Here is a 17,715-nt window from a genome sequence, read left to right as displayed (position 1 = left end):
AGATTTATGGCTGAGAAATATACTTTTTTTCTTTTAGGCAAATAATATGCTTTTTAAAAGCACCTTAAAATTTTGTCTCTCTTTTGCCATTAGAAATTTATATTAGGGGCTGGGGATTTAGCTCAATGGGTCTGCTGCCTCGCAAACCTAAGGTCCTGAGTTCGATCCCCAGCACCACAAAAAAAAAAAAAAAAAGAAAGAAAAATTTGTATTAAATTTGGTAGTCTGTGTCCATACTGATAGTTGCATTTGTTTTGTAAACAAGAATAGTGATTTTGTTAGGAGTCTACAAAATGGTGGTATTGAAAAAAATATTTAGGCTCCATGTAAAGTTTGATTGGGTACATTTCACTTTTCAGTAGATTGAATTTTTACACTATTAATAAAGGTATAATATGCTAGAAATAGTAAATATATGTTATTCTTAATTTGTATTTATATATTGAAATATTAAAATTACTGGAATACTTATTAATCTAAATTCTCAATTTCTTTAACAGGAACTTCAGCATGAAAATATTGTAGCACTCTATGATGTTCAGGTATCTTATTTCACATTTTTTAAAAAACAAACATTTAAAAAATTTGTGTTTTATACAAATTTAGGTGATTGGGTTGGGGTTGTAGCTCAGTGGTGCTGTGTCTGCCTGGCAAGTGCAAGATCCTAAGTCTGAATCCTGATACTGAAAAACAAACAAAAACAAATTTAGATGATTCCTTTTTTTGTGTTGTTTTGAGACAGGGTCTGGCTGTGTAGTTCAGGCTAACCTTGAATTCACTAGCTGAGGCTGGCCTCAAACTCACAGTGATCCTCCTGCCTCAGCCTCCCAGGTGCTGAAATTACAGGCATGTGCTGCCATTCCCAGCAGTGATTCTTAATAGGAATTTACAGTTGCCTTAATTCTTTTTTAATGAGACAAATAGTTTGAGTTGTGTCATTAAGAAATTGTTTAAAATATACAGCACTAGTCTAAAATGTGCAGCATGGGTACATTTACTAGCAGTTGATAATATACTGTCAGGATAGTTTGTTAGGTCAAGTAGAGGAATGCTGATACCAGATCTAGCATTTCTGTGATAAATGTAGAAAGACATAGTGTGAGCTATTGAAAAATTAAATGGAGCTTTTTTCTTGTTATGAAAGCAACATTTGTAAATCACAGAAATCTTAGAAAATAAGATGAATAAAACAAGGATGTTAGGGCATATTCATAACTCAGATGTTATCTGTGATTATCAATGTGGTATACAATGGAGTTGTATTTGGAGATGGGAAAGCTGAATTCTAATGTCATTTTCTAAAGCAAAATTTCTCTATAGATAGAATTATCCTTTTCAGAGGTCATCTTTGGAGAAAAGTACTGGTTTTTGGGGTGGTGCACCAGATACAGTAGTTTGCTTATATTTAGGGGCCATACTATGTTTAAAAAATTTTCTTTTACATGCTAACACACTTCAAGTGGTGTTCACTGTGTGAGAGCCGAAAGGACTGAGGCATATGGAGGGAACAGCAGATTCAGATTTTCTCTCTTACTTCAGGGCAGACTGTTATGCACGGTTCACATACCTTTCTTTTGCTTTGCTTAGTCTGTACAGTTGAATTTCAGTAAAATAAATGGACGTGTTATGTGACTCAGTAATATATATTTCTAGCTAAAACTTTTCTGTGTTCACTCACATTATTTAAATACATTCATTTTGCAAGTTTTTGAATGGTTACCATATGTCAGTCATTGATCTGAGTGGTAGGAATAAAGTAGTGAATAAAACAGTCCTTGCTCTCAATGTGCTTAATTTTAATGGGGTGAGAAAAAATGGACTGTTTTAGATACATTTTTTTATGTAGTAATTTTTCATATGGTCAGTCTTACCAAAAAGTATTTAAACCCGTGTTATAAGATGTAAGTCATTTTTCATATGGTCAATCTTACCAAAAAGTATTTAAACCCGTGTTATTTGTCATTTTTCATACGGTCAATCTTACCAAAAAGTATTTAAACCCATGTTGTTTGTCATTATTCATATGGTCAATCTTACCAAAAAGTATTTAAACCCGTGTTATAAGATATAGTATATTGTTTTTCTCATTTTATAAAAAGATTTTCCAGTTATAGACAATACTATAAAATAACATACCTTTCAGGCTTATAGTTCAATTTCTAGAATTAGAATTACCAGGCCAAAAAGCATGCCCATATTTTTGATCATAGAGTATGCATGCTCTCCAAAAACTTTGGAGTTTAAACTACTATGTTTGGGATATATGAGTGTTGTAGGTATATTTTATTACCTGTTTAAATAAGCATGAATCATTCCAGAAATTATAGCACTATAAAAAGAAGGGGAAAATTACTTTAAAGTAAAAAACTAAACTCATCTCACAGTCCTAGTTGAAATGTCCATTCTACTCAGAGCTGTTTATACAGTTTGTTTCTTATTCTCTATAGCTAGAGGGCACCAAGTGGTACAAGTTGGTGCCTAGTAAAAAAATTGTTAAGTAATATTAACTGTTAATTTACCATTCTTGGAGTGGTACAGAAAAACCCTTGTAATTGCAGAGTAGGTTTCTCTTTCAGAGGAGAGTATACTTAGATTTTTTTTCTATCAGAATGAAAAGTATTTTTAAGTACCAACATTGGTTATAGAATGAGATACTGTTGGGGAAAATGTACTCAAAAACCTGAATTACCAATCAGGAATTTCAAGGTTACAACTATTTTTACAACTAATGTAAAAATAAACTTAAAAAATATTAGCCACAGGGGCCGGGGATTTAGCTCAATGGTTTTGCCGCCTGCCTCGCAAGCGTAAGGACCAGAGTTTGATCCCTGGTACCAAAAAAAAAAAAAATCAGCGACGTGTGTGGGCTCATTTCTGGATTCTTTGAGGTTTTTTATCTATGTCCTTAAGGAGCTGAGTAGGAGAATAATAAAATGAAATGCCTATGATGTTAATTTTGTTGATGGGGATGCTGGAGAGGAGTGGAGGGTGAGGATTTTCAGATATCAGGAAAGGAGAAATCTGTATGTGTAGCTGTGGCAAGCTCTCAGTGGTTTGATTCTCAGGTTATATGGGCCTCACTTCTCAGCCCTTCTGATCATTCAGGTAACCTCTCTGCTGAATTCTTCTTTGGTGCCTCGGTACCACATGAGTTTCAATTTGTCTATAGGAGAGAACCAATTTGGCTGGTTCTGTTAGTCCTATTACAGCTGCTCATGTTCCAAGTTACCTAAGTACGTACTTTGTTTTAAAAAATGTGCACTATTTTGTAGAGGGAGTCTGAAGATGAGAGGTGTTCAAGAGAAAGTATGATTGAATCTATGGAGATCTTCCATGCTTTGAAGGTAGACAAACAGGATGGTTTGGATGAGTGGTCAAGGATATTAAATTATTCCTTTTCATTATTTATTGGATGAGTGAATGAATGAAGAAAAACTAAGTAGTTTGTATAACTCCAAAATTGAGAATACCAAAATAGGAATTTGACCTCTTCTGTTGAGTGAGCACAAGTTATTGATGACTATTTAGACCACTTAAGGATTCTAATTCCTAGCTCCTTTTTCTCTGCAATAGTTAGAATATGGTACTATTGCTATTACATGGTTAAGCAACACTGATGTGAGGTAATATTTTTGTACTTGATAAAAGAAAATATTGTTTAAAGTTGTCAGCGTTTAATGATTTCTGAGTAATTTTAGGGATCATATGTTTTGGTCTGGATTTGATCAGGTTTCATAATGAAAACTATATAGTTCACAATGGAAATGATTTAACTCTTAGATATAGATTTTTTGTTTTTATTTTTGGTAAGAGGAAGCACTTGATCTTCTAGCCTGCTGGGTGCTGACTGTTCTCTGCCTTCTTCCTGATTTGTCAGGGGAGAGCTGCTGTTAAGAGATGGCAGGCAGGCATCTGTTTTAGTTTCTTCATGCTGGGATCCTGCTGAGGCAGGAGCTGGCTCCTAGTTCTTTAGCAGAGAGTAAATGCTAACAATTGTTGTGGCCTTCTGTATATCTCTGGAATCAAAGAATTTTGGCATGAGGTATTTCAGTTTTTTAATCTAGTACTTGAGAAGTAAGTGAAGAAAATCATCCTAGGTCATTGAGTTTCTTGCAGACATTTTTTTTCTATTTTTGAGGGTACTGGGGATCGAACTTGGAAGCTTGTGCTTGTGAGACAGGCGGCAGAACCACTAAGCTAAATCCCCGGTCCTTGCAGACAAAATTTTACATTCAGGTTTTGAACTGTGGTGTCTAGCCCTTGGTGGCTATGGTGAAACAACTTTGTACTAACCTGTTGTGTTGCTTTTGTTACAGGGAAGCAAACAAGACTAGCTTGTGGTGAAGCTTGATTTTTTTATTTCTGATCTGGGTGGACTGATGCTTTTTTAAAATCCAGTAAGAATGAATTGTTACAAAGATAAGATAAAAAGGGCCTACAAATTGACATTTAATTTTTTTTTTGACATTTAAATTTTTTTTCCTCTGATGCTGGAGATAGAATGCATTCTGTTGTACATGCTATGCAAGTGCTGTACTGCTGAGCTACATGTAACCCTGGCCCTCAATTTACTATAATTAGGTTCATCAGACAAAATTGTTTTGTGGAATTGCTTTAAACCTTTTCAAATTCTTGTCTTAATTTCTGTAGCTATTTCATTGTGGGGCAGTAAAATATTTTCTCAACTGGTACTGGTTCTTGAACTGATTCTGAGGAGTGCTGCTGTAAACTGCCCCATTTTTGTCCTGCCCTTCTTTTGTTTTTTTCATAGAACTTTATATTTGAATTTAGGACCTTGGTGGAGTCCAGTGCTACTTGGAAGTACTCTATTTTCAGTCACATTTGAACAATGGCTTAAGTTAAGCCATGGAACAGCCTAGTGTAAATTTTTTTTTTTTTTTTTACACTTTTGAGACGGTTCCACTATGTGGTCCAGGCTAGCCCATGCTAGCCTCGAAATTGCAGTTCTGTTTCCTCAGCTTCCCAGGTACTGAGAATACAAGTATATACCACCACACCTGACTCCCAATTTAAAATTTAGTTAATATTATAAAAATTCTTTGAAGAGTCAGCTAACCAGTCTTGGAATTACTTATCCAAACAGCAGACCTGGAGGTATATAACTTGAGAGACTCTGTAAAATTCCTTAAATCAGTTCCCTAAAATCTTAGAACATGTCCTGGTGTAACATGTGATGAAACATCTCTTTGCCAGCAATTCCCTGATGTGCTTAGCCCAAATAAACATAAAAACTAGAAAAACAGAAAACTCCACATCCTGGGCCATGTGTTTCAGATATTAGAATGTGTGTTTAGTGTTGCTAGGAAGGATTATAAGTCATTTTGGTACCCAACTCAGAAACTTTTAAAAATGGAAGTACTTCTCAAAGGATCGAAGAATTTTCTTTGTTCACAAGTGTTAAATTTACCTTGCCTTTTGTCTTATGTGTTGTTTTAGGTCAGTCATAATCAAAATTTGAATCATTCTTTAGTTCTTGCCATAAACAGAATTGAACTTTCTTCTTTTTTTTCTTTTGTGGTGTTAGGAATTGAAGTTGGCCTTGTATATGCTAGGCCAGGATTCCAACAGTGAGCTGCACCCCCTCTTGATGACATTAGTGTTACCAGAACTTGATTTGGTTTTGAAGAGGGGATTCTTAAATCATTGTTGGGAATTTAAATTTCACTTTATGATGGATTTGTGAGTTTACTGCTTTAATAGTGGTTTAAAAGTGTTTGTTGGTTTTTTGGTTTTTGTGAGACAGAATTTCGCTATGTATTCTAGGCTGGCCTTGAACTCACTGTGTAGTCTGTGTTGGTCTCAAATTTATAGCAATCCTTCCTGACCCAGTCTCTTGAGTGCTGAGATTACAGACATGTACCACCATGCCTGAGTAATAATGAACAAGTGTATTTTTATTAACTATCATTATCTTTATCTTTATTTATTTATTTATTTGGTTTTTGGTACAGGGATCAAACTCAGGACCTTGTACTTGCAAGGCAGGTGCAGTGCCACTGAACTAAATCCCCTGCCCAACTATCATTATTATTATTATTATTATTTTTTGGTACCGGAGATTGAACTCAGGACCTTGCGCTTTCAAGGCAGGCAGCAGCACCACTGAGCTAAATCCCTGACCCCCAACTATCATTATTTTAATTTAGCATTTAATATTTTTTCTAAGTGATATTTAATGTTTGCTTTTTAGGAATTGCCCAACTCTGTCTTTCTGGTAATGGAGGTAGGTATTATACAAACTTCCATTTAATTTGTTTCAAATTCCTTTTGATTAGTATGCACTTTGAAATTGACAATAGGCTATTTCTGTCTTAGAAATTTAAAATTATAAATTTTGTGATTTAGACTTTATAAGATATGTAAAATTTAAAGTTTTGATTACATAATTATGTTTTTAGTTAGATTTGTATTAATACAAGTGACTTTTTTAAACAAAAATTAACTGAGGATGAATTGAATTTATCTCGAATCACTGTTCTTATTTTAATTACCTTTTCTTTTGTATATCAGTATTGCAATGGTGGAGACCTGGCAGATTATTTACAAGGTAATTTTGTGTGTGTGTCTATGTGTGAATGTTCAATAGAATAAAGCTAGAACGGTAATCTGTTTAATCAGAATCTGCTTGTTTACCCCTTAAAAGATGAGATAGAGCGTGAGGCTCCGAGTTTGATTCCTGGTGGCAAAAGAAAAAGATGCAGTAGAAATATACAAAAAGGAAAAGAAAATAATCAAAAAGATAGTATGAAGAATGTAATCATTATGTACTGTAAACATGTACTAATAAAAAATGATAGTAAAAGGTTAATACATACTGAACAACCTATAAACACATTCATGGGAATTGGTGGTAAAAGCACTAATACCTCAATGGATACCCACCTAAAAGGTATGGATAGTTTACAAAGAAGAAACAGAGTATTTAAAATGTTTAATTTCACTTAGCAGCCAGGAGTAAAATTAAAAATGAGACTTTAAAAAGTTTTAAAAATATAGAATATTGCCCACATTCACAAACTGTGTAGAGAATATAAAGAACACTGGTATATACCTCCAATTTTAAAATAAATTGTGTTGTTGAAGCGCCCTATAAGCCTTTCTGCAATACCATTCCTGTCCTTTCCTGGAGGCAGTCAATGTCCTGAATTTAGTAGTTTTTAAAAAATCTGTCAATTTAGGTAAAAAATATTTCAGAATGTCATTTACTAGTAGATAGAATACAGTGAGATGGGTACTTTCATCCACTGCTGGCAGAAAAGAGTTGAAGCTGAAGAGCACTCTGCTTGTTCTTCTGCCTTGTCCATCTCTGAATCTTGTGTTCTTGGTATCCTTGGTGTTCCTGGTGAGAACATCTTTCTGCTGGAATCATATCAAATGGCACTTAAGTTTAGAGCCCTAATTAGAATATCAGTTGCCTTCATAAGCAAGTGTTACCGATACAAACAATTTCTGGTGTGGTAGATTTAGTTTAATATTGGCAGCAGTTTTGTCCATAGTTTTGAACTTTGTATTAGATTTTCTAGAGCAATATTGTTATAACAGGGAACTAAATAGCAAAGAGCTTAAGAGCTTGAATGTTGAATTTAGCGAGGCAAACTGTTCTAGTTTCAGTGTTTATATCATTTAAATGCTGTGAGTTTTGGCTTTTAAAATATATTTTTGTTAGTACATGTTTGTTGTACATAATGATTGCATTCATCATGGGGAGTACATGCACCTAAAACATCATAATTCTTTTTACTTCTCCTTCCTCTCCTCTCCTTGCCCCCTCCCTCTGATTTTGTTTTTTTAACCTATCCCTGAATCTGTCACAGTCTTTAAGGGAATCTCTTGCAGTTTAAAAACACTTCCAGGGCCAGGATTTAGCTCAGTGGTTCCTCTGCCTGCCTCGCAAGCGCAAGGTCCCGAGTTTGATCCCTGGTACCCAAAATAAAATAAAGACACTTCTAAAAACATGTGAAAGAAATTAGGGTCTTAAGAAATTGTCTATATTAGTTGGCACTTAAATAGTAGCCAGTGACCATCAGGTGTTTTAAACTGTGGCTTGTCCACATTGAAATGTGCTAGAAGTGTAAATTGCACACTGAATTTTGAGCACTTTATCAGAAGAAAAGAGTGATTGAATCTTACTACTTTTAAAATATTCATTACAGCCAGGCATGGTGCCGCATACCTATGATCCCAGCACTTGGGAGGCTGAGGCAGAAGAACTGCCAGGAGTTAAGGCTAGCCTGAACTACATAACGAGACCCTGTCTCAAAAAAAAAAAAAAAAAAAAAAAAATCATTACAAATTTAAATAATAATATTTTAGATATATTGGGTTAAATACATTAATTTTATCTTTCTTTTCATTTTTGTTTTGAACACAGGGTTTCACTGTGTAGCTCAGCTCAGGCTGGCCTGGGACTCTTGCCTGAGCCTCCTGAGTGCCAGAATTACAGGCATATGCCATCATGCTCAGCTTCTTACTTTGTAAAATGTAGCCACTGGAAGATTTAAACTTACATATAAGGCTTACATTATATTTGTTTTGCAGAGCACTGGTCTGAAAAGTCTGGAATGTGTAGAAGATCGATAGTCATTGTATCATAGCATGAACATTTAGTCCATTTATTTGCTCTGATAAATAAAATTTAAACATTTCCAAAATATTGAAAGCATATTCTGTCAAATTGCAAGTTTAAAATTAAACATATTTTCAGCCAGGCGTGGTGGCACATGCCTGTAATTCTAGCAGTTGGGAGGCTCAGGCAGGAGGATTGCTGAGAGTTTGAGGCCAGCCTGAACTATATAGTGAGACTCTGTCTCAAAAAACAAAACAGGGTTGAGGATGTAGCTCAGTAGTACAAAGCCTCCCTGATAAGCACAAGGCTCTGAGTTCAGTTCCCCATACCAAAAAACTAAACCAAACCAAAACAAAACCCCCCAAACAACAACAAAAATAAAATAAAACAAATTTTAGCTGGGTGTGGTGATGCACACCTGTAATCCTGGTGCTATAGATGACTGAGGCAGGAGGATCACGAGTTCAAGCCTCACCTGGGCAACTTAGTGACTTTGTGAGAACCTGTCTCAAAATAAAAAATACAAAGTGGGAGATGTAGTTTAGTGTGTAGGTCATGGGTTCAATTTTCAGTATCACAAAAAAATGAAATAAATTCTAAGTTAGTAAGTAAATTGTACTTTACCATTAGTTATTGCAGAATATACTGAACGACAGCTACGACTGAGCCTACCTCAGTGTTAATGTGCTCAAAAATTCATTCAGAAGAGTTTTGATGTTGGCAAAGCCTTTAAAATATGCAGTTCTTGGGCCGGGGATTTAGCTCAGTGGTTCCACTGCCTGCACCACAAGCACAAGGAACCAAGTTCGATCCCCGGTACCAAAAAAAAAAAGAATTACAGTAAAATATGCAGTTCTTGGTGGGCGTGATGGTGCACACCAGTAATCCTAATACTGAGGGGACTGAGGCAGGAGGATTGCCTGGAGGCCTGGGTTACATAGTGAGTTCAAAGCAAGCCCAAACCACATGTTGAGACCCTGTCTCAAAACTCCAAAAAACAAAAAAAAGTTCCTCATGTAGGAATTTCAGTTTCTGGGATTGTCTGAAGAGAATACATGCCATATTTACTGATGTGAGGTTTTATTGTAATTTGTGTTCAGAACAACTTAAACTAGGTTATTGTTTCTATTATCCATGGAAACACTTGGAATTTGAATTCTGAATTAAGTAAATTTTAGGTATATTTAATAGTGTGTCATGAGACAGAAATACAAGTTGTAAATAGCTATCATCAGTTTAAAGTAGTGATATTGTTCTGTCTTAAATGTAAATGAATGAAATGTAAAAATGCTATCCATTTTAGTTGTTGCAATATAATTTAAGTAAAATATGCAAATAAAGCTGGAGCTGTGGCTCAGTAGCAGAATACTTGCCTAGCTAGTGTGAGGCCCTGGAGTAGGGGAGAAATGCTAGTCATTGATTTAACTAGGCTAATAATGTAAAGTATATGTTGACATTGACAAAGTAGATCTGGAAGAATGTACTTCAGATTTTTAACACTTTAACAGTGGACCCACGAGGATGATGTGGAAGATAGCACATTTTATATCTGTTAGTGTATTTGGAATTTTTTAGTGTATTTGAATTTTTTTTTTAACTGAGCATCAGTTAAAAAAAAACAAAAAAGAGGGAGGATAGGTTAAAAATAGTCCTCACTGGAAAAGTATTTGTGATTTTTTTTTTTTTTAAAGGACATAAATGTCAATATGTCTTTATTTATTTATTTATTTAAGATAGGGTCTCTGGGCTGGGGATTTAGCTCAGTGGTTTCGCCGCCTGCTGCGCAAGCGCAAGGACCCGAGTTCGATCCCCGGTACCAAAAAAAAAAAAAAAAAAAGATGGGGTCTCACTATATAGTTCAGGGCCTTGGACTCACTGTGTGGCCCAGGCTGCCCTCACACTTTTTGGGTTCCTCCTGCCATATCCTCCTGTGTGCTGGGATTGCAGTGTGTCCCACCATGCCTGGTTAAAGTGATTTTAAAACCATGAAATGTCGCTTGGCATGTCATTAAGATGATTTAAAAATCATAACATTTCACTTGTTCTAAGTATTGATGTTATTTTTACCTTTCTTAAGATGGAAGGGTTATATAGAACATATTCTGAGAATTATATGGACAGAAATGTGTTCACAAAGGATTTAAATAGGTTCAAGGATTTTTTTGTTGTTGTTGTTATCGGGGATCGAACTTGGGTCCTCGTGCTTATGCAGCAGGCGACGAAACCACTGAGCTAAATCCCTGGCCCAGGTTCAAGGATATTAATCTTTAATGTAGATTTAAGAAATTGCAGTTGTGACATTTAGATCTGTTTTAGTAGAAAGTTTATATTTTTATAGTTAACTACATTTGAGTGTGTATTATGTGCTAGACACTTGTTTGAAGTCTTCATTATTAGGCATGTTATCTTGTTTAATTGTCATAACAACCTCATGTAGTCAGTGTTATGCCCAAGAGGGATTATCTTCCAGGGTTATGTAGGGGAGAAGAGAGCTGGGATTTGAACAAAAGCAGCTCTGCCATGCCAGGATATTAGCCATTAACTGCCTCAAGAATAGTGACTACATTCTAATAATGTACACATTACCTCCTTATAGTAGTGAAGATATCTCTTCTCTTTTTTTTGGTACTGGAGATCAAACTTGGGACCTTGCTCTTGCAAGGCAGGGGCGGAACCACTGAGCTAAATCCCCAGCCCAAGATATCTCTTCTTAAAGGTATCTTTAGTTAGGAAAGATCCTGTGTAGGACAGTGGTGTTGGAAGCAAAGGAGACAAAAGGAAGGAGATAATGTGGAGTACAGATTCCTGACAGGTACAAGAGGCAGTAGATTCCACATAAGGATTTCACCTTGTTTTTAATTTGTACTCATGTAATGATTAGGTTAAATATGAACCTTTATCACATGTACAGTATTTGATTAACATGAAGGGGAACTTCTTTTGTTTTGTAAGAGATTCACATTTGCTGTACACCTGTTCAGAGTGGTACGGGCACTTTCAGAAGTAAAAATGGAAAGGGAAAAGCAAAGAACATTAGTGAATCAAAAATACAAATGCAAGTCAATTTTCTTTATAATAGGTTGGTAACTTTTTTCAGATGTCTCTTCATTGACTTCAATTATTAAAGTAAAAAAAGGAATAAATATGAATCCCATTTCCTTATTCCTTTCATGCCTGCCTTCACAACCAATTCTATTGGTGGACTATACAAATGGTATTTGATTTTGTGTGCTTAAATATTTTTGTGACTTCTTTTCTATCAGCTAAAGGAACTCTCAGTGAAGATACTATCAGAGTGTTTCTGCATCAGATTGCAGCTGCCATGCGAATCCTGCACAGCAAAGGAATAATCCACAGGGATCTCAAACCACAGAACATTTTGTTGTCTTATGCCAATCGGAGAAAGTCAAGTATCACTGGTATTCGGATCAAAATAGGTAAACAGCCTTATCTTGTTTCATGGAAAGACATTTTTGAGACTCAGTATTTATAGATAATTTTAGTTCAGTTTTGTTAGAATGGTAGATTTTATTGATAACAGTTTTGAAATTTTTATGGAGTGCACTGAGGTCAGTTTAGATATTGTTAAATCCTTTAACTTATTGGGAGCATATGCTAAATCTAGGACAAGGCTAAACTATAAATATGGATCTCTAACAAATCCTGCTTCTTTGGAGAGGAAAGCTGATATAGTATGGTTATTGACAGCAAATTAATGACCCCGATCACAAGATTTTTATATAGGGATCTGAGAAATCATCTAGTTTAGACTCTGGCAGTGTTTTAGTGCTCTGTATTTCAAAAGTATTTGAAGCAATTAGTAAGAAAAAACAGTTTTTATTCAATATCTGGTATTGACTTTTTTTTGAGAGCTTTTTTTTTTTGGTACTGGGGATCGAACTTGGGTCCTTGTGCTTGTGCAGCAGGCGGTGAAACCACTGAGCTAAATCCCTGGCCCTTTTTGAGAGCTTTTAATGGATCACTTATAGAAATTGGTGCTCCTTTGTTAAAAAACTTGTAGTGGCCTGTACTGTTGTTATCACTACTATGTTTTTTTCGCTATTGAAATTGAGATAGCTATTTTTGTTTTTCTTTGGTGGGCAGTCATATTAGTAAGCTCTTTGTTTTTCACAATTCTTTTGTGGCTTCTCATCTTGTAAAGAGTCATATGATCTGCACTGTGAGCATAGGTATCATTTGTTTTTCTGTTTTATTTTGTGAAATAGCGGATTTTGGCTTTGCTCGTTACTTACATAGTAACATGATGGCTGCAACACTGTGTGGATCCCCGATGTACATGGTGAGTGAGAGTTTGCATCCTTGTGTGTTTAAAGCACAGCACCATCAGAATTGGAATCTAAGTATAATGCTTGTTTCCAAGGAAGACAGGATTTTTATATATAGTCTGAATTGTTATTTATATTACTGATAGCAGTTTTATTACCAGTAGTGCTATAGTAACAGATATCTTTTGCTTTAGCATAGGGGAGTATAAAAGCAAATCAATCAATCTTTCTTCTTTCTTTCATTCATTTTTGTGGGACTGGGACTGAACTCAGAGCCTCACACATGCTAGGCAAGTACTTTACTCTGAGCTGCATCCTCAGCCCTTTTCTTTTTTTTTTCCGGTACCTGAAATCAAACTCAGAGCCGCACGATTGCCAAGTAGGCACACTGCCACTGAGCTATGTCCCTGGCCCATGGCCCTTTTCTTGATTTTCATTTTGAGACAGGGTCTCACCAAGTTGTACAAGCTGTCCTTGAACTTGTGACCTTCCTATCTCAACCTCCTTAGAAGCTGGGATTACAGACCTGTGCCACTGGTCCCCACTTGCTTTTATTTTATTTATTCATTTATTTTGGTATCGGAGATCGAACTCAGGACCTTGTGCTTGTGAGATAGGCAGCAGCACCACTGAGCTAAATCCCCGACCCCACTTGGTTTTATTTTTTATTAAATTAAATTAATGATTGTTTTTTGGTACCGGGGATCGAACTCAGGTCCTTGTGCTTGCACAACAGGCAGCGAAACCACTGAGCCAAATCCCCGGCCCCTATGTTTTAAAAAGATTAATTAGTATGATAAAAATCTCTTTAGATTAAATTGAAAATAAAAGTTCATGAAGTATAGTCATATTATATTTGATGTGCATTACTTAGGGATACCTAAAAAATATCTTTTTGGATCACCTCTTCCAGTATAAGAGGATATGCTCATCTTTTATTTATTTATAAAAAATTTATTTATTTATTTATTTTGAGGCAAAGTCTTGCTTTGTAGTACAGATTGTCCTTAAACTCACTGTGTAGCCCAGCCTGGCCTCAATCTCCAGCAATCCTCCTGCCTCAACCTCCCGAGTGCTAGAATTACAGGCCACCATAACTGGCCTCATCTTTTTTTTTTTTGGTACCAGGGATAGAACTCGGGTCCTTGCGCTTGTGAGGCAAGGTGGTGGAACCACTGAGCTAAATCCCCGGCCCACCTGGCCTCATCTTTTAAATGTTGTCTGTCTTGACAAGGTCTCTTATGTTGTAGTTTTTTCCTTCAGCCTCACACTTAATGCTGAAAATCTTATCCTTTTATGTAGATATTGTCATGTCTGTTAGGACTAGGCTGTGAACTAATGTGAAGTAGTAAGCCTACAAATACCTCCATTCTAGAGCTTCCGAATTATGTGAAGTAAATAAATATAGCTATTTCAGTTGTAAGTTTATGATGGGTGTATGATCAATTACAAATTCCTCCAATCAGGTTAGGAGTATATTGATAAGAGTGCATGTTTAGTATGTGTAAGTACCAAAAATGGGAAAAGAAATTTCTCTGAAATCAATTCTTTTTTTTTTTTTTTTTTTTGGTACCGAGGATTGAACTTGGGTCCTTGCGCTTGCGAAGCAGGCGGCGAAACCACTGAGCTAAATCCCTGGCCCTAAAATCAATTTTGAGATCGAAGAAATTAGTCATAAAAGGTCAAAAAAAATTTTGTTTCTGAAACAGTGTCTCCCCCAGGCTGGCCTTGAACTCACAGTGATCCTCCTGCCTCAGCCTCCTAAATGCTGGGATTACAGGTGTGCACCACCACACCCGACTAAAAAATTATTTTGCATCAGATTAACTTTCTTAATCATAATTTTACTGTTTATATATAATAAATGTTATATTTTAGTAAGATTTAAAAATTGCTTTGTACTGTTTGTTTTTTGAGACAGGGTCTGGCTATGTAGTTCAGGCTGCCCTCAAGCTTACTATGTAGCCCAACTGGCCTTGAGCTCATGGTGATCCTCCTGCCTCAGCCTCCTGAGTGCTGGGATTACCAGCATGCTACTATGCCTGGCATTCTTGTTGTTCTTTGAGATAGGGTCTCACTATGTAGTTCAGGCTGGCCAGACTCTTGCCTCATGCTTGCTGGGATTATAGGTGTGAAGTCACCATGCCTACCCATGCTTTGTACTTCTTTAGTGTCCAGTTAGTTCAGTCTTGAACTAGAGTGCTTTTAACTAATTATTAAAGAATCTCAACTAAATTTAAAAAATTTGGGGAGACAATAAATTAAACTGTTATGCCTGGAAAATAGTTTCTCATTCTTTAAATATAATTGAGATTCTGATTTAATATCTGTCCTGATTGTTGGTATTTGTGAAAAGCAGTTTTTGGTGAAAGGTAGGAAAATACCTGTAACAGCAGCAGAGAAATGCCTTTCTTTACTTTGAGGACAGTTTTTATTATGGTTTTCCACCATAGGTTTTCTATTATAAAAGTTTTCAAATGACAGAAAAATAGATAATGTAGCAAAGATCTGTGTACTTAGTATACTTTTTTAACAAAGTTAACATTTTCCTATGTGTCCCTTGGCCTTTTTTTTAAGTAGAAAGAAATAAAATATTTCATACTGCCCAAGTCCCTGTTGTCTCTCCCCAATCTCATTACCAGTTACTTACCCGCCACCTCTCATAGCCCTCAGGGGACCTCAATTCTGTAATTGGTGTTATTTTTCTTTATTATTTAATACTCTTGCTATACTTTGTATCCGTCATAATACGTAGAAACATTTATTTTTCCTTTTCATGAAACATTATTTTTGAGATTTACTAGTATATCTCAATATAATAATTCGTTCTAAGTTCATTGTAATATCATTTGATTAGAGATATATTACACTGTTAATTTTTTTAGTATGTGACCATTGCCTGTTAATTAATATGCGCATATTAATTATATAGCTAAAATAATACATGTCTCTTGAAATTTTTTATTCCCAGGCACCTGAGGTTATTATGTCTCAACATTATGATGGTAAGGCAGACTTGTGGAGCATAGGAACAGTGATATATCAATGCCTAGTTGGAAAACCACCTTTTCAGGTAGCTTGATTCTTTTCTCACATCCTCAGTTTTGAGATCTCCTCTCTTTGTAGTTGTTGTCTTTGACTTATAAAATGAAGAATGCCTTGAAAGTAGTATTTTTGGCTCCTTTGTAACTTATGTTGATTCTGTTACAGGTAAAAACTGCAGTGGTGAGCCAGAACACCTTTGTATCTTTTGCTTTTCCCCTTTTATCCTTTCTGGTTGGACTGGGCATGACTGGGCATGAAGGCTGATGGATATTTTCCTGGCCAGTGAAAACTGGTCAAGGGTGCCGGTGGGAAGTGGGTGTGAGTGGTGACAAAAGTGCTTCCTGCTTAGTCTGGTTTGGGGTCCTTAAATCTGCTTATAAGGGGTGGAGCTGGTGTGGGAGAACACTAGAAACTGTCTCTGATTCTGTTCCTAGTACTTACTGGTGAGGAGGAGATAAATGCACAGGCTTTATGAAAGTTATTTGGAATTTTTTCTTCTCTTCGTCTCCTGATATCCTGTCAAGCGGTGGTCCTGCAGTGTACATATACTGTAGTGTGATGACTTCTCTTGAGTTCATATGGCCATGTTATAATCTCTTAGTTACAAAGATGTTTGAATCTGAAAACTGCAACAAAGTGAAGTTATTTACTCAAGATGATATAAAAAGAAGTCATTGACACACCCAGGCTAATCACTTTTAATTTCCTAATCTAGTCTATGTGTAGAGGCATTTTTACTGATGAAGCAGCTGTTATCATAAGTGTCCTATTTGTGGCTGTGGAGATACTTTATAATGGCAGTATACTTAATTCTTTTCCTTGGACCCCTTGAAGGTCCTAAGGTAAAATACACCCATTTTTTACACAGCAATATGGAACCTGTTGGTAGGCCATGTAACCTCTTCAATAGAAGGTCTTTGCTTTTTCTCATTCAGGCTCTTTTGAGAGTCTGACCTCAGAAAAAGTACATTGAACCTAGATATGCAGGATTTCTGCATTATTTCAAGGTTTATAGGTTCCTAATGCTCAACTATTGCTCCTTTAGTAATACATAGCTTATGTTCTATATCAAGAATATGAGTATTAATCATATGACTTGTAAGTTCTGTCCTCCTTTGCTTAGGACATTAAACTTTTTTTTTTTTTAAACAGGCCAGTAGTCCTCAAGACTTACGGATGTTTTATGAAAAAAACAGGAGCTTAATCCCTAGGTACGTGTTTAGAGTACACTGGGTTTTACTATATGTGAACACAGTGTTATTTGAATTTTGTGTTTTATGTGTTTCTTTTCCTAAGTCTTTTTTAGTTACCAGTAATAATAGGAAGTGAAAAAGTTAACACAATTAGAATATTTCTAAAATAGGAAATTTAGAAAATTACTTCATTAGTGCTATACATTTTTTTAAAATTAGGTACATTGGGCAGGGGATTTAGCTCAGTGGTTTCGCCACCTGCTGCGCAAGCGCAGGGACCCAAGTTCGATCCCTGGTACCAAAAAAAACAAAACAAATAAAATTAGGTATATTTAAGAGAAAAAAATTACAGAAGTTATATATGTTCCTTGTTGGGAGGAAAACAGAATAGATATGTATAAAGCAGAATGTAAATTCCTGTCTAGGCTTTGCTCTGCTTTGTAGGGATAAAGAGTTTGCTGTGTATCTTTCCAAATATTTTTGCAGGAATTTTTTACACATATTTTAGTGCTCGTTTATGTGTACCAGATGTGATTGAAAAATACAGTGTGTGTTTAAATAAAAATACTTATTACAATAAAAGACACATTGCCATTACCCTCCC

The 17,715-nt window shown here is 35.7% G+C and overlaps 1 protein-coding gene across 1 annotated transcript in view; it reads left to right on the top strand.

Annotated features, from left to right (window-relative positions):
* Window positions 1–17,715, top strand: part of LOC101712848 (serine/threonine-protein kinase ULK2) — a 98,022-nt gene that overhangs the window by 2,773 nt on the left and 77,534 nt on the right. The window contains exons 3-9 of the mRNA XM_087203834.1: window positions 501–542; window positions 6,212–6,244; window positions 6,532–6,568; window positions 11,851–12,024; window positions 12,814–12,887; window positions 15,845–15,946; window positions 17,071–17,129. Of these exons, the coding sequence (XP_087059960.1) occupies window positions 501–542; window positions 6,212–6,244; window positions 6,532–6,568; window positions 11,851–12,024; window positions 12,814–12,887; window positions 15,845–15,946; window positions 17,071–17,129 (521 nt within the window). The remainder of the gene's footprint in view (window positions 1–500; window positions 543–6,211; window positions 6,245–6,531; window positions 6,569–11,850; window positions 12,025–12,813; window positions 12,888–15,844; window positions 15,947–17,070; window positions 17,130–17,715) is intronic.

This window comes from Heterocephalus glaber, unplaced genomic scaffold, assembly GCF_053883595.1.
Source record: "Heterocephalus glaber isolate CG9 unplaced genomic scaffold, H.glaber_assembly_v1.0 deba00001811, whole genome shotgun sequence".
In the NCBI taxonomy this organism is placed as follows: Eukaryota; Metazoa; Chordata; class Mammalia; order Rodentia; family Bathyergidae; genus Heterocephalus; species Heterocephalus glaber.
This window is presented reverse-complemented; position numbering and strand designations above follow the sequence as displayed.